The following is a 26,747-nucleotide window of genomic DNA, read 5'->3' as shown; positions in this document are numbered from 1 at the left end:
ACAGTTTGAGGGACCCAGAACCCACTGAAGCCAGGTTATCTTTTGTAGGGACCTGTGTATCTGAATTGTTGATTTCAGAGGGTGAGCACAGCCGGGCCTAGTCATTACCTGAGTGAGAGGCGCAGAAGGAAAACTCACCTGCCCTTTGATATGGAGTCTCTTGGTTGGAAGGAAGTCTTTCTTCCTGATCTAATAAACAAAATGCTGGAGGACAACATCAGGGACATTGTATTGGAGGACTTGCCAGCTTTTCCATTCAAATTGAGATTCTGATTCATTGTCATTGTGAAGTATTCCAAGACAGTCCTTTGCAAAGGTTAGGGATGTTAACACTGCTATTGGGCCAACATTCGTGACCAGCTGTGTGAACCTGGTCACTGAAGCATCCTCTACTTAGTAGCGCATTGCAAAATGCAAATAAATGAGGATGAATGAATGAATTAATGAAGGTGGTTAAAATACATAAGGTTCCAACAAATTACTTTGCGTTTATTCCATTTAGTAGTACTGTACTGTAGGTACAGATTCGTGCTACATGAGAGACAGAGAGAAGCTGTTTCTCATACTGAGCCCACATGTAAACATCTCACTTCTGAGCAATCCGTATATACCGCAGTCCTTCCTTAGGCTCTTATTCCCGTTGGTGGTATTTACTGCCTCAGTATAAATCCTATTTGTAATGCTGCACAGAGTCTATTCCCTCTGAGCATTTTCTAAACCCTTATTGTATGTGGGAGAGTCAGGTCCTGTAAATAGAAATTTCATTAAAAAATATTTACCAACTGGAATATACAAGCACTAATATGCCATCTAACCTGTTCCATGCATACACAGCAGAAATAATGAGTCCGTGTTCAGTTCTATTTTTGAAAGGGAATGTTGATGAGGTGACAGGGCAGAACAGTGCAGTCAAATGAGGATGGCCTGCAAACCGGGGCAGAGTGGCTGTCCGTCGGACTCTCTATGCCCTCTCCTGCCCTCCGATGAGGGGTTGAGCAGCTGCTGCATTGGGGCGCTGGGTCGCACCTGGAGCCCAGAGAAGCCCTCTCGCACAGCTGAGCCTGTTACACAACACACCGAGAGAGTTCTGGTATACCCATCATGCACCACTTCTTTCTCAACAGCATCTCAACTCATCTTATAACTCTTCTACACTGACCATTTGACCACCAGATAGAGTCTACGCTGCTACATTATATTGCAGACTGAGTCAGTTTACCCACATCTCTGCACATTAAACCACAGGGGGAGCCATCGTACATATTGTACATACATGTACATGTATTGTACATACACTACTTCACTACATTAAACCACACACCTGAGTGGTCTTGTATATGTACCATATTACTACATTAAACCACAGGCAGGGCTATCTTATACACCCACTGCACTGCTACAGTAAACCACAGGCAGTCATCTTAAACGCCCTTCTGCACTGCTGCATTAAGCAACAGACAGAGAAAGGCATTTTATGACTTGGTCTTTTTACGGTCTCTTATACCATTGCATTAAATAACACGCATAATCATCTCGCAGTCTTGCGGCACAGCTATGCTATCAAGAAAGAGCGTTATCTCCTACCTCATTTACACCGCTAGATTAAACTGGCCGAGTGAATCGGTAATCTCCTCTAACACCCCAGGTACCTCACGTATCGGCAGCGATAACTGTTCATTACACAACCGGCTGGCAGAGCGCCGTCCCTGTCCTCCTGTAACCTTGGAAGATTCTTTAGGGGCTGCATCAAATCATCGGTGCTGTTTAATTAAACCCCCGTGCTCTGTGGGGATGAGTGTGTTTCTGTGCGATCAATATTGCATGATCCACACGGTTCCGCTGTTCTGCCTCCGTCCCGGTCTCTCTCTGAGCAGGGTACAATCAGAAGTGTTTCAATTGTAAGTGTTAAGGACGGAGGATGCAGGATGGAGATCAGTTGAGGAAGTGATCCTCTCACCTGAATAAGTATGTCTTTTTTACTGGACAGTTGAACTGAATTTGAACAAACAAAGCCAGATTGCCTTTACCTAAAAGTTTTGTACCTAAGAATTGATTTATTACTGTATCCAGAGCAGTTGCTGTTCTTTTTTCTAAGAGTCAAAGTCTTCAGACAGCACAAAATGCTTTAATAGTTAAAGTACCTGAATAAATGAAAAGATGAGAGGTCCACTTAAGTCTTTTGCTCCGTCACAGGACCCCATGTGTTAAAGCACGTAACTACATTTAGATGTAACCTTTAACCTTTTGTTTTATGTTAAATGTTGTGTGTACACGTGGAGGTGGTTTCTAAGCAGATGCTCTTAAGACATTGTTAACCATGCAGCATTAAAATAATATAACTCACAATGTTATTGAAGTGTGTGTTACTGCCTACTTGCAGTACATGACTGGTGATGTGGAAATGTGTAAAATATGCAGCATTTTAATGTATTTATAAGTTGCTTTAAGTCATTATGGGACATTTATAGCACTTTAGAGGTCCTTTTAGTGTGGTGCTATGCTTATTGTAGCACACAGGGTTTCACAGGTGTACACAGACACTTGCTCAATTGTGTTGCTAACATTTTCTGGATTTGTTTGAATGTTGATGTTCCCTTATTATATATGCACTAATCCTCTGGATAGGCAAATGTGCAAATACCATGTATCATAATGTATCAATATCACATGCCTCCGTGGGAAGACTGCAATGCTGCACTTGGCATTAATAAGTGGTATTGTCTACATATGGAATGTTCCCATGCATCCTGTACTCGTTGAGTAAGGATGGGAGTCTTGAGTCCTTTCTTCCAGGACGCAAAGAGAAAACCTCATGACAGAATGCGCCAGACTGGCCGCGTGTCCCCTAATGATGCGACACCCAAACTCCCCAGATCGTGGGAATCCACCAGCTGTAATGCCATCCTGTCTCATTATTTCACTCCCATCATGCCTTCACTTCCAGCTCCCCCTCTCATCAGCACCCCTCTGCCCTCTGTGTTCCATGCTGAGACTCAGACTCTAACCGAGCCTATGTAGAGACAGCACACTGATGCTGGTGTCATGGTGAAAGAATGCGGAGGGAGGTGGTCCTACTGTGTCGGCTCCATTCCACAGAGGGGTGGAAGTCAATGATACATTCATGAACATTCTCATGAGAGCTCCTTTGCGTGATAGGCCTCAGAAACTCAAAGGTTACGTCAAGACATATGTGTAGCTTGTCGTCACTGGGCACGCCTGTACGTTCAAATCTGAAAAGGGCAGAAATATGACAGGGTTTTTTCCCCCACCAAAAATAATGTGATGATGCGTTCCCTCTCTGCCGCACACTGCATCACAGGCTAAAATTAAAAGGGTGACACAGATGGTGTAAATATGCATTATTCATCTCAAAGTAACACTCTCGCGCACACACACATGAATAATCCACAATTGTGAATGAAAGGAACAAGGAGGTGGGTTTTCTGAGGTGACCCGCAGTTCACATGTGTGCCAGGCCACCGCCATGACTGGCCCTGGCCCCTTACCCATGTTTGCTTTGCTGGCCTTTGCATGAGGGCATTCTAGCACATACTAGGTGTAAAATGTAAGCTCTTACCTCTTGTGCTTGTTGTTGCCTTAGGAAAAGCAAAAAAAAAAAAAACAAAAACAAAAATATATGTCATGTATGTTATCTGTTTTTTGTAAATTTTTTGTTAACACTTTTAAATACTAAAATATGCAATTACTTAACATTGCAAAACATAAATATCATCAGCTGGTCTTCAGGGTTTCCTCCAGCATGGTCTCCATATCACTGAGTATAAAAAATGTTTTTTTGTTTTTCTGTTACATTGTAATTACATTGTGTAATTTCTACCATTCCACCACAGAAATCTAACAGTACTCATAGACAAACCAATGGACCTTCTCCAAAAAAAAATCACATGCATTTTTCAGATTCTGATATTGATTATGGTATGGACACCCAATGTGAAAATTGTGGCTGTCATGGAGAAATTGGTGAGGTTTGGCAAGCTTTGGTTTGGGAACCATTTAACAGGACTTCCACACCATTTTTTTTTAATGCATTCCATTGAGGTTAGTCTTGTTTTCCAAGTTGTCCCTGCTCTTCCTGTGCGACATATAATTTGCTCACCCAGATTGGTTCAGTTCTGCCGTTTTGTTTGGTGTTTTCTAGTCTACATGGGTGGAAGCAGGATACTCATAGCCTGGCTCTTCATGTTGCTTAATTCCGTTATCGACACACGTGTTATCACAAATAATGTTGCAGGCTTTATTTTTGTGGATTTGGTGCTGTCTGGGATAATTCTCTGAAGCTGATTTCGAGATCATTTAACTGCCATGGTACTGAAACATGGCTGCATCCTCTGTTTTTTAATCAAAAAGCCTACAGACTATATTGACTTTTACTGCTGGAATGGATGCTTTCAGAATCCCAGAATGTGGTAACGTCGATGAAATTACAAATGTTGTTGAGACCTGTCTTGCTTCCCGCTGGTGTTCTCCTAGCTGCCTCGACACATACTGTTAACAAAACAAGGACGTTTTGGCTCCATGGCTTATTTGTTGTATATATGAACTGCAAGTCACTTTAAAATGAAATGCAGCCCCCCAGAGTGTTAGTTTCCCTTCAATAATGCTCATAGAAGAAGAAAAATCTTTTTGGGACTCGAACTTGGAACTTTTTATCGGTCTGTGCTTACGTACAGTAAAAGAGTGAAGAGACGATAAACTGGTCCATTTCATTATTCGGTTGTGTTGCAATAACTATTACGTCAGCAATCAGAATTTCAGAATTTAATAGGAATAACTGTATATTTGTAGCGTTAAAATGTTTTCATTTGCGACATGAATTAATTTATGAACTTTCTACCAATTTTTAGCATAGATGAAACACAGTTTTAAAAAATGTGTTTCTTAAAATAAGAGATTTGTTTTTTTTTTTCCCCCACTGACCACCACAGCTGTTTCCTGGAATGTCCACTGTTGTCTCACTGTTGGAGGGTGAAGTCACCTCACATAATATTAGGCTGCGTCATTGAAGCGGGAGAAGCATTGTTGGTGCCTGTGGGAGCACTTGTGTTCTCACTCTGTTACGCTGGCCTCCTCAGAAAGCAATGGCCATAACGCAGGAAATATCGAATATCGTCAGACGGTCGACTTTAGTGCTTTCTTCAGAACACTAGGAGAAATAGCGTATCTATTTTCAGACGGTCTGGCGGTATTTCTTGGCACACAGTGTAACGAAGCTGAACGGTTTATTTTTTGGATTACGTTCATGCAGTGAAAGTAAACATATTGAAGTAAATATGTATTTGTAACGTTTGTATGTTTATATAGACTATATATTATATCATTAATATATAGATGTATATTTTAGTTCACAGAAAGGCATCTTGCAGTGGAGCCTGCACTCAGCAGTCATGAGCGTATATACAGACAAATGAGCCTAGCATCAAGTAACTTGTGAAGCCTGTGGGCAGTGATTTAATGCGATTGTTTAAAGTGGCCGCTGGGTTCGGGGTAAATTTTGCATAGTAGCCTGAATGAAATTGTTTTACACAGAGGATGGTCATCCACGTTGAACGTATTCTCAGTCGCAGCTGTGAGCCTGGTTGCCAGGACCTGAATCTTGGGTGTCCCTCTCCATGTTTTAATTACATTTCCCTGCCGTTGACAGGGTGTCGCCGACGCTTTTGTCTGCCCTTAATTAGGAATGGGGGGCACACACAGCCCTCTAATCCCTCCCAGCCGCACGCGCGTTTAATTGACACCTTTGATGCAGCCTGAAGACGGCACCCGCACCTCCCACTGCCTCCCGTCTGGCGTCAGACATACGCAGAACGGCAGCCTGCCTATGATCGCTCACTAGTTACTACTTACCGGCCGGCCCACACTCCGCTCTCCCATTCACCACTCAGGCTCCGGAGCTGCGCAGAGCGCTGAGGCAAGCGGCTCACTCGCCACTATTAGCACTGTGTCTCCAGCATGCTGCAGTACGTGGAAGGTAGGAGCTGCTTTCCTTCTGCTTCTAGCGATAGAGCCGCCGGTCCCGCGTGTTCTGCCGGGCGGTTTTCTTCTTGCTTGCTTTTTTTTTTTTTTTTTTTTTTTAATTGAATTTGGGTGAGCAGTGGTGAAGGCTGCTGTTTTAAAGAAGAACTGTTCTGTAAAGTGTCTGTCCTTTTCGGCATCCTCAGAGATGACTCCAGTTGAGTTCGGTCCTGTTGTCGGTGTTGGGCTTATGTGAACCGACTCCGCTCTCTAGGATGACTAGCAGAGTTGATAAATATTGTGCTTTTTTCTGTATTGTTGTATATTTCTTGCGCTGTGCTCATTATCATTTTTGACAATGGCTTGAGTTATATGGAAATGAGAGCCTCTGGCTGTTTCTGAAGATCCTTTTTCCATCATTTGGATCTTTGGGAGAGAACAGAACCAGTTTGGGATTCCATTGGATAAGCAGCTTGTGAGTTCCTTGGATGGAATGCTATTCTCAGTTACTCAGGATGTCTTCCAGCTCATTTTAGCTCAAAATCCAGCTCATTTTCGCTCCTTTAAATGCCGTAGGACTTCAGTTCTGATTTTTCTGCTTGTAAAGCTGTCCATCTGATTGCCCCTGACTGGGATTCCTGTAGAGGGTCTTTGATTCCTGAACATGCTTTTGATCCACATGACTGTGAGGAGAATTAAGATGGCACTATCAGAGAAAAATATATGACTACTTGATAAGGTCTGGCTTGATCTTTTGCACCTGAGGTTTATGGATTGTAGTTCATTATATTTCGGTTGTATGTGATACTCTTCAGTCTCTTCAGTCGTATTATCATCAGCCTGGAACCTTCAGTGTTTTTTTTTTTTTTTTTAAAGGTGGGTTGTGGTTGTACTATGTGGTGTTTGTTGATGCCAGCTTTGTAATGCATAGTCTGTGAATTTCTTTTTAGTGTAGTTGTGCATTCAGTATTAATATTTTGAGCAGCACTTGTGTTTATGTAATATGCAGGGTGTGTGTTGGATTGTGGTGGGGGGAGGGGATACACGCTTGAAAATGCAGGTGGTAGCTTAGCTTTGTACAGCCAGAGGACCCCAAGGGTTAAAGTTATGCAGTCTTTATTATTGTTATTGTTGTTTATTTTTGGGGTTTTGTGGTGGTGGTGGTGGAGCAGGGGCAGTAGTGTGGGTGTTTCATCATCTTCTTCAGATCAATATCAGTATCACCGGATATGAACGTATGAAGGAGAAAGGCTGCACTTGAGGGCTAGCACACGAAGTCATTCAAGAGTGCTCACTGGCTCCCTGCAAAGCCAAAAAAGTGATTCCTCATTCATTCCGTCTGCCTCTCTCTCCTTGTTTTTCTGCTTCTAGTCAATGGGACTCCGGGCAGCCAGTTGTCCACACCCCGGTCAGGGAAGTCACCCTGCCCTTCCCCCAGCAGTCCTGGGAGCCTCAGAAGAAGCCGGGTAAGAGACCTGTGCCATGTGTCACATGCCCTGTGCCCTGTATTCCCCACCCTCATCCCCTTCACACATATATGCACACACACACACACACACACACACCTCACCTGTACCTCCAATCATTTTCACCAACCATGTGTCATTACCATTCACTGTCGTCATCATCATAGAGAACCCATCACATTTTACTGCTCTCACTGGCCTAACCCAGTTATCTCCATGGGTGTCCAAGCATGTGCTTAATAAGAGGAAGTCCGATGGAAGTTGAATGGGTCCGTGTCACTTGTAGTCAGCCCATGGTAAAGTAGGACACTGCGTAGGCTCATCAGAGTGCAGGCATGGTCAGGCAGGCCTCGGGTTATCTGTGTAGATACAGACCATATGGATTCACATAGCCATGGGGTGTTGTGGATGTTGCGCAGAATTGAAGAATTTACTATCAGTTTCTATAGGATCGTGTGGGTGCACAGTACTGTAAATCAATACTTTTTGCACATCGCTTTGAGAACAATTGAAACCACTCTACATTGATCATATGTATGACCAACTTTGGAGATTAATATAAAATAGATAATGTGTCATTGATCTGTGGGCAATAGAATAGACTATGGTCTCAGAATCTACTGTGTGGAGTAGAGACACACTCAGACTGCTTCACATTATGTGCTGCCCAACCCCCAAAACACACATACACACACACACACACACACACACACACACACACATCCCTTCACCCTTTACTGTAGATGAATGTTAACAGCCTGCCTTCTGTGTTCTCAGGAAAAGGAAAGAGTTGCCCACTGAGACCGCAGCCTAGAATGTCCATCATTGGAGCTATAATGTTGAAGACCCAGTGAGATTTCCCAGAATCCTTAGTGTTTTAGAATGGTGTGGGTGCTGAGTACTGTGCCAGTGTGTGGAATTCTGTCTAGACTACCAGATAAAAGATCTGATAGGAAAACCAATGTATGCCTGGTAGTGTCCACACTGTATTGGTAGCTTATGGATGGGTAAAGATTGCAATGTCAAAATAGCATAGTTCTGGAGAATGCTGTAAAATTGTGAGATGGACACCCCTTGAATGTTATTTTAAGATGAGCATGCAACTCAACAGGAACAGACTGAAATGTAATTTCACAAAATTTGGATAGCCAAGCGTGGGCATGTGTCATCAGATCAGAGGATCCCTAATCCACATGCTAAAAGGAATGATGAGAGGAGTTTTAATTCAGGTGCTGTGAATAGAAACCGGCTTCTTCTCCAATCCTCATCGTTGTCACTTCTAGACTGACACTTTAATTTGTTTTGAGCCATAAGATGAACTGTTTTTAAAGCATCTCGTCCCTCATCCTAGTCACCTAAAATAACCTTGCCTAGAAACAAATCCCTCCATCAAACTATGCTGTATAGATTTAAAACTGTGCAGTCAAAAGGCACCCCATTTATTGACTTGTGTTACAGTAATTGCACTTGGTTGACTGTAACCCATAATGGAAGCTTTGATTAACCTGAAATTCCTCACGTTAAACTGGAACATAACACTCTGAACATGAACATGTGTTTCAGTTCTCCCTTTTTTGAGGTGCTGCTTTATGGGATGAAAGCCTGAAAATGCAACCTGGGATTTAGAATTAAAACAGAGGCCATTAGTGTCCAAGTACTGAGAACACTGGCAGTTACAATGAGTGTGATGCCAAGGAATTTATGTTGTTTCTGTGCTTTCCTGCCTCTTTTTTTATTTTTGCTGGTTAAGAGTTTTTGCTTTTTTGGGTTGGAAACCACAGCAGATTAGGGATATGTTTACAAAAATGGTATCAGCAGATACTCTATTTCTAGTGTCAGTTTGAGATTAAGTCTGTGTCTGAACCTTTCTGGAGGTCCCTGACATTACTAAGTGAATCAGAATATAGGACACAGGAGCTCCATGCAGGAGCTGTAATGGTGTTCTCTCACCATCTGTAAGAATTCTGGGTTGTGTTGAAAAAATAACCACCTGCAAGTGGGAGAATAATACAAGTGCAGGCAGGACATTGAGTGTTGGCTCCCATCATGTGGTTATGCTGGTGCTAGTCTACCTTGCATGGTGATGTTTTCTTTCTCTGCCTTTTTCTTCTTCTTCGTCTCTGTTTCTCTCTTTGGCTCTCTCTCCTTGTCTGTCTATCTTCTTGGCTCCTGTAAAGGATCGTGAGCCAGGGGAGTGGAGTAATCCCCACAAAACACACCCCAGTCAGCCCAGCAAGTAACCTAGCAACTAGAGATGAACACCAGGGCTGAGTGACCGGCTCTCTTGCACTTCGCTGCTCGCCTACACGCCATGTCCAAAACTGTGGATGGAGCTGGGGGGGTGCTGCAGAGGAGGTGATATCCACGCTGAGTTGGCTTTACCCAGACTTCCTGGAGAGCTTCAGCTTGCCAGTATCTAATACGTGGTAGCCGGCAGCTGATTCAGTCTCCGACAGACAGTGAAGCGTTAGGGAAAACAGTGGCTGAGCACAATCGTTATTGCAACAGTGTCTGTCTCTAGAAGACAGGTTCATACAGAGTCTGTGCCCATATGTGTGCATGCACACGTTTAAAAGATCCATCCATTCTGACTGGACCATTGCCAGTGTGGGGTGGATCCCGCAAAAGTGCTCAGAAACCATGGACGAGCCCCACCGAATCGGTGAAGAAAGAGATTACCTCTTTCTGTCTTTCTTTGCTTCTTTGACTGTGAGATGATCAGTGCGTGCTCTTCCTGCTCCTCCACAGCTGCACATCCAGAGCAGGGAAATGAGGCCACAGGCTTCTGTCTCTTAAATGACATGCTGTTCCAGCACCTGTGTCATAGTCTCTCAATAGCGGCTGCATTACCCATCCACTGTTGTTCGTTTCTGGCAACTCTTAAAGCTTTTCTTCTAATGCGGAGGCAATAGGCGGCAGTGATGAGTGGGGAAAAAAAATCCCCTCATGGGAGAAAAGCTGCGCTGTACATGTGGTTTTCATGGGCGACTGGCTTCATTCTATCTGCTGCTACCAAAGGGTGTATATTGCCAATATAAAAGCCATGCCGGACTCATTTTGATAGAGATAATGGTACTATAACTATAAGGATCTTTTACTTTCTACTTGATATTCCATTGAATTTTGCCATCGAAGCCATTTTATCGCAATAAAGGTAAAACCTTCTCCTCAGAATCCAGCAGCAACCATATGGGCTTTTATTGTTGCCGTTTTTTTCCCACTCTTTGATCTTGCTTTAATGGAGAGTAGAGAGCGAAGACCCCAGAGGAGCTGCAGAGTGAAGCTGGGTTTCAAAGCCTTCGCTGAGCTCCTCTGCACTCTCGGCCGTGAAATGTACTAATCGTTGGGGTGTAGAGGACGGTGGTGGTTGCTGCACGTTATTGTCCAGAAAATGGGGCTCAGAACCACAGCCTATACTTTTGCTGGCTCCTTGTGAGTCATTCCTTGGGCAGCCCCAGCTGGGATATCTGGACATCTGCATCTTTGTTGTTTCCCCTTCATTAGCTCGGAATGTTTGCATTAATATGCCGCTTTTAGGTTCAGTGACCATATGAAATGTTTCGTATATAGAAAGCTACAGAAGGATAAAAAAAAAATGCATCTCCATGTCTGTAGCCTCAGAAGCCTGAGTACACACCTTTCTCACTTCCTCCATATCTTTATTTTTTCTTTTATTTCCCACTATTTCTCCCTCCTTCCCTTTCACTCTCTCTTTCTCTATGTGTGAGGACACCACCTTCTCCACTGAAGGAATATGGTGTATACAGATTTAATATATGCTTTGAATAAAAAAAAAAAAAATCACTAAGTACAATACCTCTGGTTGCATACAAATGTGGAGAGTAAGTGATAAAGCTGGATAATCTTCTGCAAATATTTAAACCTAGAGAATATGTGATAAAGCCGGGCAGTGTTCAGCTAATGTGTAATGCAGCAGTCTGCTTTGTTCTCTTGAAAGAAATGAGGTTTTGATGGTGTAGATTAATGTGGCTATATGCCTTCTCTTTCATCTTTTCAGTCTTTAGTTTTAGTCTTTTTTTGTTTTTTGTTTTTTTTTTGAAAACGCAAAAGAAAATGTCTTGAATAATCAGACAGAATGTGCCAGACTGGCCGTGTGTCACCTAATGATGCGACACCCAAAGCTCCCCAGATCGTGGGAATCCACCAGCTGTAATGCCATCCTGTCTCATTATTTCACTCCCATCATGCCTTCACTTCCAGCTCCTCCTCTCATCAGCACCCCTCCACCCTCCACATTTCGTGTTGAGTTGCATGCTCTTTCCGTTTTGTTCTTTGCATCTGTGTGTGCTTCTGCGTGTGAGAGAGAGAGCGAATGTGTGTGTGTGTGTGTGTGTGTGTGCGCGCGTTTGGTGGCACAAGTGAGCTGGGAAGCTCTTTGTACAGACTGTTCATGAGACTGTCATCACTGTTAAAAGCAGCACACTGAACATTACAAAAGCAAAGCAGATTCCCCAACAGGCTTGGTCCTATGGAGCACACTGTGGGTCTTTGTCATTGTCTCTTTGGTTTTATCAAAGAGAAGGGAGTCTGAATGCATCCATTACCCATTCCTGTCTGCTGTGGGATCTCACCAAATCCCCAGCAGTAATGTGATGTGTGCTACTTTCTGTCACTGGCTTTTTGATTTTGTCTTGCTGTCATTGTTGTGCTTGCTGATGAAATGGTATGTTTCATTAATTTTATGTGGTGTATTTTCATGTATGTTGTTTTTTTTTTTTGACTGTTTGCATTTTGTTTTTCAAATGTGTATGACCCTTGTATTAACATGGGATTCAAAGGGTTACATTTCAGTCAGCTGCTCATTCACTCATTTGACCATCTTGGCTGTAATTTGAATATGTGACTTGTTATTACTTACTTTAATAAGTACTCTTTTACTTTTTCTTTCACAGTATGTTTGCTCTCACTCTTACCTAAAACCAGTGATATGGAGCTGGAACATATAGCGTTGTATGCATTTGGAAGGTTGCATGCTGTGGTAGACACTCTAGTGGATAGGCCACTCCCTCCAAAACAGGAGAGATCATTAGTGGAGGCATTAGTGGAGATGAATGTTCAGTTGTCTTTTTGAGTTTGATGTGTTTTTGTTTGAAATGCAATTATGGTAGTGTGCTCAGTTTTTGCATTTGACAGAAGCAGAGCTTGCTGACTCTTTCAGTACAGCCTTGCTTGTAAGTAGGGCAGCATTTCTAACCATAGCAGGCTTTGCTGGCATGATTACTTGTCACTGGGTTCACAAAATATGATAACTGAAAGCCACCTGAAATCTGGACTAGGTGATCCAGCCTACAGTGGAAATGGATATAACAAGCCTCCATTTTGATCCCAGCTAGTTCCATTTTCAGGACGCTGGTTTATTTGGGTCAGAAAAACGCAGGCCCAGATTTCATCCTTAATCGAGTATGAGTTTCACAGCATGCAGATCTTGACCTGCATGTGCCAGAGGGTGACCTTTTAATCACCCGCAATGCGGGAAAAGACATAACCCAAAAAAAGGAAAAATTGACAAAAGTTGATATTGAGACCATGTTTACAGTATATGTACTGTGGGTGTTTTAGACAGATCATTCTGCATTTGTTTTAGTTCGTTTTCCTCAGCGTGACTTAAGCAATATGATTTCTGTCTGCTATTCTAATGGAAAGCACCAGCTGGGGTCAGATCAGATTGGTGGTCAGGGCAACGGTCAGCTTGCGTCGTCCATCATTAATTCTGTGGAGCTGATGATATTGCGCTCTCCAGTTGATTAGCATCACTGTGAGCACATCTGAGGCCAGTCTGCTGGAGTTATTTTAGTGGCTTGGGCACAACTGTAATAACTTTGTGATTATGACTTTTTCCTTCATAACAAGCAGGTTGTTATCTCCGCAGTTGTAGCAATCAATCCATCCATCAATCAGTCAAATTAGTATAGTTTATTTGCAAATAGATTGCCACAGAGTACTTCACAGAAGGCTCAACGGGGGAAAAACAATTATGTAATCATAGCAAATGCAAATTAGAAAAAATGATAACCGCCAAGCTGGAACAATGAGGACACTGCAAGCAGAAAGCAGAGAGAGAGGTTAGAGAATCAATAAACCTAGGTGCGAGGTTGGGGTGAGATTTTATGAGGTAAGACTTGCGGTTACCTGCCTTGCCATTCCTCAGATTTCATTACACCTTCACAGTAGTAATGGCTTTAACTGAATGTTCTCAACCTTCAGTAAGTCTTTCAGGAGAATGTCATTTCCCTTCACCCCTGTTAAACCAAGGTGTCACACATTTGTCTTTTGTATGTACTGGTGACTGGAATCGCCTTGTATTTAAAACATCTTAGAGGAATATTGCTTTTTTATTCTGTGTTGTGGATAATTGTGCTATCCTGTAGTACTGTGTTAAATTATTATTGTACTTTTTTACTGTAACTACTTTGGTGATGTTTATGAATAACACACATAGTATAATAAAGTCCAGTGACCCATCATATTTTGATCTGTTTAACATCTTTTTTTAATGAGCATCTATCTGTGTTACTGAGGTTCACTCAGCAAGTTTAGAGTTAGCTCTTTTTTCCCTGTGCTTTCATACACAAAGTTGAAGGAAACAGGAAGTGCTCATAATTAGAGAGCACGTTTGGCAGAGGAACTGCACTGGGATCTGACCCCACCTGCTCTGTCTGTATAGTGGAGATGTTATTAGCTCAGCTTTGCTTAAGCAGTTACCATGGAAACTGTGTTTTCCTCCTTTGACATATACACAGCTGTGACTGAGATATAGAACAGGACAAACAGGAATGTGTTTTGGACATGAGGACAAACAGCGCGAGTCATCTTGGTTCACCATAATGGCCTGTCTGCTTTGGTTAGAACATTAGAACATGGTGTCTCTTTCACTCAACACAGCCAATGCATGGAATATAACAACATAAACACGATGCAGCTTGGCATTTATGAGGTATTGTTAAGCATGCACTGTTGGATCAGAAGTTATCATGTACACTTGTGTGTTTCGTGGGGTCATTCTGTCACCAGTCAGTGGTGCTAGATTGGTAGATTACATGTCAGCCTATAAAACCAAAAAAATGCATTCCATATGAACGGATGCCATTGGTTCATAGAAGCGGCAAATTTAAAAGGTAGAATCCTGTTTGCAGTACACCTAGCATCCCCCATTATGTTTAATCCTACTGACAGCCAGGTATGAAGTCTGCTGAGGAATCGGCCCTTACTGTACGCCTGTCACAGCGGCAGAGCTAACTGACAAACTCCCTGAGAGCCTCTGATGTCTGGTAGTAATGACGTCGCTGGAGGAGTCGTTCATTTCTACTCTTTTTTTAATTTCATGTGTGAAGGAAGGATGAGTAGCCCTCCTAATAGTCCCATCCCTCCCTTTCTACACCTTAGGAGTCCCAGCACAACGGCTCCTCTCTGTCTCTGGCCTCCACCAAAGTCTGCAGCTCCATTGAGGAGGGGGATGGGGCTGGAAGCGAAGGTAAGGGGATGGGGGGGGGATGTGGGGGGGGTGGAGGGGATGTGGGGGGGGTGGTGTTAGGGTCAATGCTCAGACAAAGCACGGCGATCTGGGCAGGGGAGGGGAGGGGTTAAGCTTTTGAGGATGGGGAAAATGGATTAGAAAGTAGTAGCTTGTAACTGTGGTCAGCGTTCTGGACTTTTGAGGGGACAGGTGGTGTGCAGTTTAGCTGCAGAGGTGACAGTGCTCAGTGACCACATCACTCAACTGAAACCTCAGCTGCACCTTATCACTAAGGGGGTCATCATGCCGCTATGGATGAGAATCAGCAACAGAGGAGTCTAAGAATAAAGAGCATGAAAGTGACTCAAATAAGGGCCTGACACTCATGTAGATGGAAAAAGGTAGCAACTGAGCTCTTCAGTCAGGTTCTTCTCCAGTGGCTCACTGCTGCTGTCTCCTGTGTGTATCGTAGCAGAGGTGATGGAGGAGTACCCCCAGGTCCCAGCCACCATAGCAGAAAGGTACAAAGTGGGAAGGACAATCGGAGATGGAAACTTTGCGGTGGTCCGGGAGTGTGTGGAGAGGTCCACTGGGAGGGAGTACGCTCTGAAAATCATCAACAAAGGCAAATGCAGAGGGAAGGTGAGAGAAGTCTGCATCTCAAAACTACCCTAAATATGTTTCATAAAATACATTCAATGGTCACTGATTCTGTTTGTACAGCGGATCAAACTGAGTGGCTCTCCTCTCACCCCCCAGGAACATATGATCCAGAATGAGGTGTCCATCCTCAGACGGGTGAAACACCCCAACATCGTGCTGTTGATTGAGGAGATGGATACCTACAGCGAGCTGTACCTGGTCATGGAGCTGGTGAAGGTACTGTCTCCTTGAGGAATGTATGTCCTAAACAACCAGACGGATACATAGATAAGTAGATGGACAGATAGATAAGTAAGTAGGTGGAGGGATAGATAGATGGTAAGTAAGTACATGGATTAATAGATGGCTAGAGAGGTGGATAGCTAAATACATACATCAATATACATAGGGGGGGGACAGGGAAAGAATGACAGAGGAGAGAGGGACAGAGAAATAGCATACATACACATACATGGCTTTGCAAAAAATGTTAATGTGTTGCTGAGAGAGGACTATGCTTACACCAATCCCATTCAATTAGCTTTGCATTTGATATTTCCTCTTGACTGGTTTTCTCACAGTATGTACAGCGTACAGGTACAGCTGGCCTCAAAGCGCATTCTGTTTGATGAATGAACTGAAATTAGTTGTTCTACTTCAAGCTTTTTTTTTAAGTGTAGGGCTGTTGTTTTATAAAAATGGATTAGTGTGTTTTTGCTTCATCCGTGTTGAGAATGAACACACAGTTTGTCATAAGCAGAGGCTCAGTATTTGACAGCTTTTCTCATTTTAATGAATGTTCCTCAGACGGGCACTGGCGCTGGAGAGAGCGCTCTATTTTAAGCTGCTGTTCCACTTGTACTCTCTGAGAAGGGATTTTAAGATGTGCCACAGAGGGAAAAATTAGGCCAGATTGAACATATCACTGCCTTTGAGGAGATTCAGAATCAACAACACATTTTGTGCAGATTGAAAAGTGTTGAAATTCTTGTTTGAATGTCAGACACTGACACCCCCCAGCTCTCTCAGAAGATTTCTTACCCCTCAACCCTTCTTCCAATTTACAAAGAAGTCAAGGACTACATTATTTGTAATGGTTTTTGCACATTGTTTGTGTCTCCAATAAATGTATTATCTACAGAGTATTAGTTACTGTACAGCACTCTAACTCACACCTTTGCGGTTCTTTAAAAATCCTCCAAAGGTTTTTGTTTATGATACTTCAATGTAGCTTAGTTTCCTCATGCACCTTGAGATTTGTCGTGGCTTTTAAACTGAAATGTGCAGTAAGCAGAGAATGTGTTTCGATTAGATTAGATATATTACATTTATTACATTGATTAGAATTGATCTTAGTCCTGTATTCTAAATGAAAGCATCCCCGGCAGCACTGACGAAGTCACTGAAAATGAGGCACTGAAGTCAGCTGCCTTGCTTCGGTGTATGACAAGGCCGTTTCCGTGTTTGTCCACAGGGGGGCGACCTCTTCGATGCCATTACCTCCACCAACAAGTACACGGAGCGTGATGCAAGTGGCATGCTCCACAACCTGGCCAATGCCATCAAGTACCTGCACAGCCTTAACATCGTCCACCGGGACATCAAACCAGAGAACCTGCTGGTGAGAACAGTGTTGTGTGTTTGTGCATTCACTCTTGGGTGTGTGTGCATGTGTGTGTGTTAGGACTGTGGAAGAAGATACATGACCAAAATGGGAAAGGATCATGCTTATCCTTTGAACATTAGTATCAAAAACACTGAAGAGGCTCTGTGGTGAGGCTGACTGGCAAATTATCGCTGAAGCCATTTCATTTCCAAAGTAAAAATGATGCCAGCCTAAATTTCCTTGATTTTAGTTATCATGCTCTTTCCAGAATGTGCCTTATTTTCAGTATGAGTCTGTCTGTGTTGCACATATTGAGCTGTTTCCTGTTCTGGAGGCGATTGCTAAGTGGCTCTGGCAGTGGGTTGCCCGTTGTCCTCTGAAGTGTTACTCTGTGCCCACGCACCAGTGTCTTTGGCCGCATCATTGACTGCAAAACGGTGAACGGAAGTGCAGCTTACATCATCTAATGCCTCATCACCATAATACTGCTTCACAGGCCTTCAGGACAGAGAAGCACACTGTTAGTTATATCACTTGTATGGTGTGTGTGTGTGTGTGTGTGTGTTTGTGTTTGTGTTTGTGTTTACATTAGCAAGGGCTATTTATAAATATAGCTTTATCTGTGACATCAGCCTTGCAGAGCAGTGTGTGTGTATGTGTTTGTGAGAGTGTGTTTGTGTAATTATCCTGAAACAGTGCCAAGGGCAGTTGATAATTACTGCTGTATCTGTGGTAGCATCTATACATAGACGTAAGAGGTGAGTCATCAGTTCGGTCAGCACCCTGCTCCCTCACCACACTGTACCTCTTGACAACAAAGCTTACCGCTCCGAGCGACTCCAGCATACCGTGTGGAAAAAATAAACCTCCTTACCATGAAAAACAGGAAGTTCTCCTGCTCCTTTGTAACATTTAGGTCACTTTTACCGAAGGTGACGTGATTAAAGAGCCGAGCCCACGCTTCCTCTTCAGTAGAAGTAGCAGCAGCGTTAAATTCGCTCGTCTACCGCAGCAGGAGGGCTGAAATTCAGCAGTCTCTCACGATTCGTTCACTTACATGCCAAAAATATTGTACTGTAGCCCTCCCACCTTCTTTTTACCTACCATGCAAATTTGATTTGCCGTCTTCTTCGGATGCTGCTAAGCGCTAAGCTCACCCAGGAGATAATTCCTTGTGACTGGGAACGCGTTTTTAGACCATTCTGTCCGTTCTCACCCTCTGAATGTGAGAATTCAGCTTTTTTTGTACAGTGCTGTGCATATTATGGAACCCAGCCTTCCAGTATACAAACCCCATAATAGCTCAGTGCGATCTCCATCTAATATTAAAGGGTGCAGTTCTGACAGAATCATCAGTATAGATGCATTATATAATATATTCACATATATTTACATATTGTGTGAATCACTGCAGATACATGGAAACGGACATAATGCATAGTGTGTTCTGTAAGTAGAAAGGAGAGGCATGGATCAAATGAAAATGACAAGGTAGGCTTTTTAAAATTATGTTCATTCCTCACCCTGCTTTGTCATTGTCTATCCCAGGTTTACGAACACCAAGACGGTAGCAAGTCCCTCAAGCTTGGTGATTTTGGCTTGGCCACTGTGGTGGATGGGCCCCTTTACACTGTGTGCGGGACCCCCACATATGTAGCACCGGAAATCATCGCAGAGAGTGGGTGAGTGTGGGGGGGGGGGGCCGATTGGCTGTGTCTGCTGACCACTTCCTGTCTGTGGTGGCCACTTCCTGTCTGTAAGCCTGCTGTCCCATAGGGCCACAGCAGGAGCTGCATCAAATCCAGCTGTCCTTTTTACCACGCTTCCCTGGAAAAGGGTTTGAGCTTTATAAAATGAAATCATGGACTAGTTGTTAATTAATTCTTACAGCCACAATATTGTCATTATCAAAGGCTACCAGATCATCCCTCTAAGTGGCTACACCCTGTGTAAAAAAGGCATGTCCCATTTTCTGAACTGAATTTGTTCTTCCTCTGCAGATATGGCCTTAAGGTAGACATCTGGGCAGCTGGAGTCATCACATATATACTGCTCTGTGGGTTCCCACCGTTCCGAGGGTAGGTTCCTGTGTGTTGGAAAGGAAAAACGCATTCCTTAGTCTGCCTTTCTTAATAAACGATTACTATGCTTTCCTATGTAGTTAGTTCAGTACATTAGATGTGGAAAAAGCTTATCAGTGCTGTAGGGTATTAGTTGTCTTCTAAAAGGTTAGACAGCCAATAATCACAAAAATATACTGTGAAACTATTGCTTAACATTTACCTTTATATAGGTAGTTTATATTCGTTGGTAAATACATTTTACCGAAGCCATTAGTAATCATGCTGAATATTGTAATTCACAACACTCATCAGGATTTTGGAGTCTGAGAAATCTACAGGACTGTAGCTGTTCATAAACAATCATACTGTTGGTCCTACACCATAATACTAAATTATTGGTTAAATTGTTTTCCTGCAGGAGTAGCGATGATCAAGAAGTTCTCTTTGACCAGATTCTGCTGGGACAGCTAGATTTCCCTCTACCATACTGGGACAATGTTTCAGACAGCGCAAAGGTAAGCGTGTGGGCTGAGGTGTGCATGTAGACACTGCATGTGTGGGTATTTGAGAGTCTGTGCATGTGAGTGGTCACTGGTGCTGATTTTGTGTGTGTGGTCTTTCTGTGCAGGAGCTGATAACGTCGATGCTGCAGGTGGAGGTCGATCAGAGATACACGGCTCTGCAGGTGTTGGAACATCCATGGGTCCACGTGAGTGATCTCATTTTGTACAGCAACAGAAATAAGTAAATAGCTTTTTACATGAATTACTTGCTTTGCAGGCATCATTTCTTGTATTTGTGATATCTCATATTAAATCATATTAATTCTAAACATAGGCTAATTATATTACACAACAGTACAACAGCTGTGCCTCACCCATGAATTGAACCTGCAGTCATTTGTTACAAGATACACTCTCTAAACACTACACTGCATTTATGTTTCAAGGAACAGTTTTGTTAAATCCCCAAATGCCTCAATGACCAACAGTATGGAGTAGTGTTTGGGTGCTAAGCCTCTAGACCTAGATCATGGAGCATTGTAATACTTTACCACAGTAATTCCTTGACTTGAATATGGTCTTCTGCTGTGCAGGGAATAATATAGTGTGGACATACAGCTATTGTAATTGAGTGTTAGCTTGGGTGTTCCAGATCCAAGCTGAGACCTAATATCTCCTGTGAATTCCCCCAGGACGGTGGCCTTTCAGAGAACGAGCACCAGCTGTCTGTAGCTGGCAAGATCAAGAAGCACTTCAACACCAGTCCCAAACCTGACAGCACCACAGCTGGAGTGTCCGTCATTTCGGTAAGCATCGCTCTCCTGAGAACCACTGATGCTCGTGTCCTTGAGTACATAGTAGTATATGCTGACATGCATTGTAAATGAAGACATTGAAGATAAAAGGAATGCGGTTTTATAATGTCAGCATTTGTTGTATTTTGGAAATATCAGTCACTGCCTTCTTGCAGTGTAGACTTTGTGATTTGCTGTAACACAATCAAGATTAAGTGGTGGCAGTTGACATTTTTGTAATATATGAGCTACTCTAACATAAAAAAAAACTTTATTATTGATCTCAGATGTTCGCTTGAATGTCTGTCTCTAATTGAGACCTTAGAATTCTTTTTTCAATCTGTATTGTCCAAGCACTAATTTCAACCTGTGAGGCGTGAACCCTTCACACTACCGCAGACCTAGTGCTAAAGGTCTGGTAGTTTTATTTTGGCCCTAAAGGTAATTATTCTGTGTACAGTTACATCATATTGTTTCAAGCCAGCATCTCTTTTTGTTGGGTTTGTAACTATACCCAGAATCATTGATCAACATTGTAGAATTATCCAAACACTGATGAATGCTCCGTTGTTACAGACTGCCAGAGCTAAATGGATATGATACAATTCTGTACCTGTCAGTACAGTACAGTACACTGTATGATCTTTATACAGTATTAATAGAGATATAACAGAGACTGGAAAGGTTGTTTTTCATTCATGGCAAAACATTTACATTTTCAGGACCTCTGCAACATCGGTACTTTTTTATCTAGTTCAACTTCTCTGCCAGAGTTCTCTAACAAACTATAAGAATTGTTAGCTGTGGAAACTGTGGTCCTGTACAGGGTTCAGAAGAGCATACAACTAAGTGGAAGATGCATCTTGGATCATTGGCATCAGCCCAGCATTAACATACACCATTTATAATGTATTTTATTCCTTATATATGCCTTCCGCTTTTTTCATTTTGTTAATTAGACACCTTTAAGCTTTGTGACAGAGGAGTGAACTCCCCCCTCTGGCTGTGCTTAAAGATTGTGCTCAGAGCAGCACAGTGAATATTTCACCTCTGCGATCAGCTGTAAAGTTGCACTTGTTTCTTTTTGTTTAGCTGGACCATGGCTTTAGCATCCAGAGATCGGGGTCTTTGGACTACTACCAGAACCCAGGGATGTACTGGATAAGGTATGCCACAGTGCAGCGCCAGCATGCAGTGTTTCCATGGCAACATCCTGGCGGTCTCCATCCCACTTCCCCCACCCCCCCACCTTTCCTGATGGGCTGAAACGTTATCTCTGGGTTGCACCCTGTCTGTCTGTGCTCTGTCAGTGGCAGCGCGAGGCCCTGTCATGCCCTGCTATGGCTCCTCCACTGTCAGTGATATCACCACTGCTTGGTCCATTCAATTGTCTCTGTGGTTGTTCCCCTCCTTCTCACAGGCAAAACAGGTGTCCCCATAGCATGCGTCTCAGGGTTTGTACTGCTTGTGCTGCACCAAAGTCCTGTGTGTCTGCTGCTCCCGTGAGTCTTTCCCACCTGCCACATGTGTGTCCACACCCACCTGTGAGGCTTTACATGGTACTTCTGACCCCCTTGTGAATCCGTGACACCTGAGCTTATTTGTTGTCTCTTTGCGGATTATCTGGCTGCGCTTTTGAAAGCTTCACGCTCCCACGGCCATTTCAACAGACCCAGACAGCAACCCTCTGCCTGGTCTGACCTTGCTCAAACTCCACCCTCTTCCCCCTTCGCAAATTGTTGATAGGTGTTCTTGTGCTCTCCCCCCAGACCACCGCTCTTGATAAGGAGGGGCAGGTTTTCGGACGAAGACGCCACCAGAATGTGAGACCTTCGCTCCAGACACCGCACGACGGCCTTCCCCTCAACGACAGCCCCAGCCCCACCAACGCACCCGAGTCTGAGGACTATTCCCCTGGCTCCTCTGAGACTGTGTCTACTCACCCAAACTCACCCTTCTGAAGCCCCCCCCCCATCATGGGGCTGCCCTGAGGGGAGGGGAGGAGAAGGGGAAAGGGGGGATGGAGGAGGAGGAGAGGAGAGTGGAGAAAGGGGGATGGAGGAGGAGAAAGGGGGGAATGGATATGAAAAAGGAGAACAGAACGGGAAACTATTTAACCATGTGATAATTCAAGCACAATGGTGCACACACTGAGTTTAATTTCCCTGAGACGTACCAGTAAACATCGCTTTAGTGTCAGGGTGCCACAGATTTGTGTATCCGTTTAATTCATATGTTTGCCTATTTATTTTTTATTTATTGTAACTGTCCTTTTTATGTGAGTATCAAGTTTAACTCGGCGTAGGAGGCTATTAAGAGGAGTTTGTTAAATGTTTCCATTTCAGTCTGGTTTTGTAATGGATGACACTGTATGATATGAATGCTGTTTCAGAATGACTGATCAATCCCTCTGAGTATTCCATTTTACTCTGCAATATTTATAGATGTTTCATACACTGAGCAGCAGTGGTGAAATATGTGAGCAGTGTATGGAAGCCTTCTTTGCCTGCCTGGATAGACTCTCCATGAATCAGTCCACCCCCTAGGTTATGAGACACCTTTTGTGTAAAGCACCATTGAGTGGCTGGGTAACAGTGTCTGGGAACCAATCTCTGTGAAGTTGTGTTGAAGAGAACAGAGGGCATAACAGGAAAGAGGTAAAGCTAGATCAATGATAGATAGATTGACACCCTTATGACCTTGGTGGCATGGCAGAAACCTTTATAAGGACCTGCTTTGTATGCTATGTAAATAACATTTACAAATTTGATTTATTTTAATAGCCAATGATATAGTTATCTTATATTGAGGCAAAGCCTCCAGGAAAAACAAACACTTCTGTACAAAACTGACAGCTTTATGTAATTATGAAGGCGTCAGGTCTTCAAGACGCTGGCAGGACCTCACCTGTAGCCCTGACTGAATGCGCTAAAGCCTCTGACAGTACTGTAGCAGTGTCAGTCAGGTCTGATCACTGGTGCTTTGAGGACCACCCACCACCCAGGCTCCAGAGGAATGAAACCAAACGAACCTGCGAGCGGTTCCGACCTGCTGCTCCCGCCTGTCCTCTGGCTACCCGTACCTGTGTTTTGGCTGCAGTCATAGAATACACTTGATTAAATGACCGATATTAAAATGGCAAGCGTGTTCTGTCATTTTAGTTCTCTCTTTTCGCGTGCCTCTGCCTTAGCGTTGAAGCAAATGCTGTCGGCCTGTAGGTTTTAAGAAACAAGGGAAAAAAAAAGTCACAGGAGTGTATGTTTGTCTTGCAGAGCACCATTATACCGACTCAACAAGTGCAATTAAATGAATGTAAACACCTCCTTTAATGAGCCTATTATCATCCTGCTTTGTTGCTTAACCAGCTCACTGGGCCGCAGAGCAGAATTGTAGACATTGCTCAGTTTTTTCTCCATTCACTTTCTTTTCAAGTATAGAGATCGCCTCACCACAGAACGCTGCCTGTCTTACGACTGGGCTTGCTTTTCAGACACATTTTGCCCACAATTGGTCTTTACCCGATACGTACACATCTGTCCTGGGTACAAAATCAGTGCCAGCAACTGAAAAAGTAAAATCATATTCATTCAGCAGGTGGGAGTTTTGGTACCATTTACTGTTATAGAGATGATTATTGCCATCTCATGCTGGGAGGAATAGAGGGGGTGGATATGGTGATGGGGATATTGATTGAGGGGGTGGAGTTAAGGATGGAGATATTTATGGCAGACTGGGTGAAGACAGTGACTATAGATATCTCAATGGAACAGATGGAATAATTGAATACTGGCACTTGGAACATAAAAAGGAATGAATGTTTTGCAGAATTCGGTGCACATGTAGCATTTTTTAAGTGCAAAGGTAACTGAATTTTTTTTCCCTCTATAGCGCAATGTTTTGTATGTGTGCAAATGTATCTGTTTGTTCAAGGGTGTGTGAATTGTGGTTCTCTGAATGAACAAGTGTTGTAAAGGGGGCACTGAGAGAAGGGCCCAAGCAATGTATTTGTAATAAGAACATTTATAGTGTTTGTAAGTGCTGACAATGACTTGAAATTTTCCTGCAATAAAGTATCAGTACAACATTTGTTTTTGCTTGGTTTGCTCTTGTAACTATCTCAAAATCATGTAAAATACAACTGTTTCAAGCTGATTACAACTGGTTAATTAAATATCCAAGTGAAACTTGCAATTGTATGTAATACAGCACATACTGCAAGTTATCTTTGCTGCCTCTTAAAATTGTGTGACAAAATGCTGCCATCTACTGGCTATAGCCAATATAGAAAGTTTTTAAGAACAATCCCGGTCATTATCGATCCATAATACAATGTTGCAAACATCATTTAACCATTTCCTTTTGATATAAGTAATGTACTATTTGATATCAACATTGTAAAAGTTGACTGACAAAAAGGTGCTGATATAAAGTAAGAAAGTTATTGGATAGCAGGTTGTCATCAAGAGTGACTGATTAGAGGAGGTTTAGAGGAGGCAAACTGTTCAGTTCAATCTTTAGTGTTTGTACTAAATGGCTATTTACTCTCACAGCATGGCACTTTTATAAAAATGTGAACAAGTTACTGATTTTGACTCTTGTGTCTCTTTCATATTGATGATGGCCATGTTTAGACGCTTAGCAGTCCAATGTACTTTCCATTCAGACCCCACTTGCAACAGTCAATCATAGAAGAAAGTGGTTGTTCTGTGACGGCAGAGCAATATATATTCCTGTTAATTAATTACATCAAACACATAGCAACCTCACAGCCAACTTAAGATCACATTGAGTCCTCACATACTTGTCTCTTTGAATCCAGTGTGTAATAATACAATGAATTCTGTGGTGTGGCGATAATGATGTCAGAACTCTCCAGTCTACGTCCAGAAGGTTTGGATGTTTGGAAGTATTTTAATATCAAATGGAATGGGCCACTGCTTCTGAGACAAGAAAAAGAAGACGCTCCCCAGTGGTGGAACAAACTCCACGTCTCGCTACGGACAGCTCCTTCACCCCATTCCTTCAGACGGGGCCTGAAGACGCACCTCTTCAGACTCTACCTGGACTGACCCAGCACACAATTGCTGCCCTCTTATTGGAATCTCCAATTAATTAATTCTAATTAATTTTAACAAACTCCAAATTCAGAATGCCCTGCCATGAGTTGTCATGAATTGCAATGAGTTGATACAAAACTTTCTAACTATATGAAAGCATTTCATCAAAGAAATCTCAATAAAAAAAAAAAATGAAAACATGGCAGGGGGGCTTTTTATGTAAGGCCATGTTAACTAAAATGACATTCTTACAGTAAAAAAGGTGATTCAATACAAATTTTTCTTCCAGTTTTGTGCATCTTTGTATATTATGTATCATCATCTCATGTCTTTTAACATCATAAGGGTGCTTTTTGTGGGGAACACATGAAACATTAGGTCATGGGCATTAGGCAAATGGTTCTGTCAAGAAAGAACCATAAGAAAAATAACTCTGTTTCTATTGCCTATGTAGAACTGTCCTCTACTCGGCAGGACTTGTAGCATTGTCATGGCCGCCAGCACGTTAGACCCCTGCTGTCCTGCCAGCCTACTGTGTATAATGATCGGTTTCAGTCCTCTCCCCTGCATACTGCTTTCTTATTTAACTTTTTCTCTCTGAGTCAACCAATGACAGAGCTATCAGCCATGTTTGTATATTGAGAATGAGAGGGAATAGTCCTTGTGAGGAAGTTTACCAGTCATACAGAAATATGTCTGTGTGTATTCACTGCAGGCAACAGAGGGCAGCATAAACCAGCTCTATACTGCATTATGTATATCACCATGAAATAAGTATCACTATTTTGGGAAAAAAAGTATTCAAAGTATTCTTGTTTTTATTTGTTTTATTATAAATACGACAAAAAAGGAAACCATTTGATTTTATTTTACAGTTATTGATCTTTATATATTGGCATAAGTTAATATTTAAATGATTTTGAACAAACACTTTTCGTGTAAATTTTGCCTTAAGTTGCGACATACACATAAAACAGCAGGTAGAGACAACTTATGAAATCATAAGGTAGATATTTTCCAACAAAATGTATTAAATACAAAACAAAACAAACAAACAAACAAAAAAAAAAAAACAATAGTACCCTATTGAAGAATAACCAAAATAGTGCTCCTTGTCCAATATTACAACATCCTGCAGTCTGTGTACCACTTTCAGAATGAAAGGCCAA

General features: G+C 42.7%; 1 protein-coding gene across 4 annotated transcripts in view; it reads left to right on the top strand.

Moving 5' to 3' along the window:
- dclk1a (doublecortin-like kinase 1a) overlaps nucleotides 1-22,527 on the top strand; it is a 58,126-nt gene extending 35,599 nt beyond the window's left edge. Inside the window, exons 6-17 of one of the 4 annotated variants that reach the window (XM_036524970.1) lie at nucleotides 7,345-7,439; nucleotides 14,844-14,931; nucleotides 15,389-15,555; nucleotides 15,673-15,792; nucleotides 17,030-17,176; nucleotides 18,710-18,843; nucleotides 19,162-19,239; nucleotides 19,643-19,739; nucleotides 19,853-19,933; nucleotides 20,420-20,533; nucleotides 21,614-21,687; nucleotides 22,291-22,433. In XM_036524970.1, coding sequence (XP_036380863.1) covers nucleotides 7,345-7,439; nucleotides 14,844-14,931; nucleotides 15,389-15,555; nucleotides 15,673-15,792; nucleotides 17,030-17,176; nucleotides 18,710-18,843; nucleotides 19,162-19,239; nucleotides 19,643-19,739; nucleotides 19,853-19,933; nucleotides 20,420-20,533; nucleotides 21,614-21,687; nucleotides 22,291-22,348 — 1,253 coding nt within the window. In that variant the 3' untranslated portion in view covers nucleotides 22,349-22,433. Of the gene's footprint in view, nucleotides 1-5,909; nucleotides 5,990-7,344; nucleotides 7,440-8,216; nucleotides 8,249-14,843; nucleotides 14,932-15,385; nucleotides 15,556-15,672; nucleotides 15,793-17,029; nucleotides 17,177-18,709; nucleotides 18,844-19,161; nucleotides 19,240-19,642; nucleotides 19,740-19,852; nucleotides 19,934-20,419; nucleotides 20,534-21,613; nucleotides 21,688-22,290 lie in introns of those variants that run through there. The other 3 variants (XM_036524969.1, XM_036524972.1, XM_036524971.1) reach the window with 3 other exon arrangements.
- Nucleotides 22,528-26,747: the final 4,220 nt, after the last annotated feature.

The sequence above is a fragment of the Megalops cyprinoides genome, chromosome 3 (genome assembly GCF_013368585.1).
Source record: "Megalops cyprinoides isolate fMegCyp1 chromosome 3, fMegCyp1.pri, whole genome shotgun sequence".
NCBI lineage: Eukaryota > Metazoa > Chordata > Actinopteri > Elopiformes > Megalopidae > Megalops > Megalops cyprinoides.
This window is presented reverse-complemented; position numbering and strand designations above follow the sequence as displayed.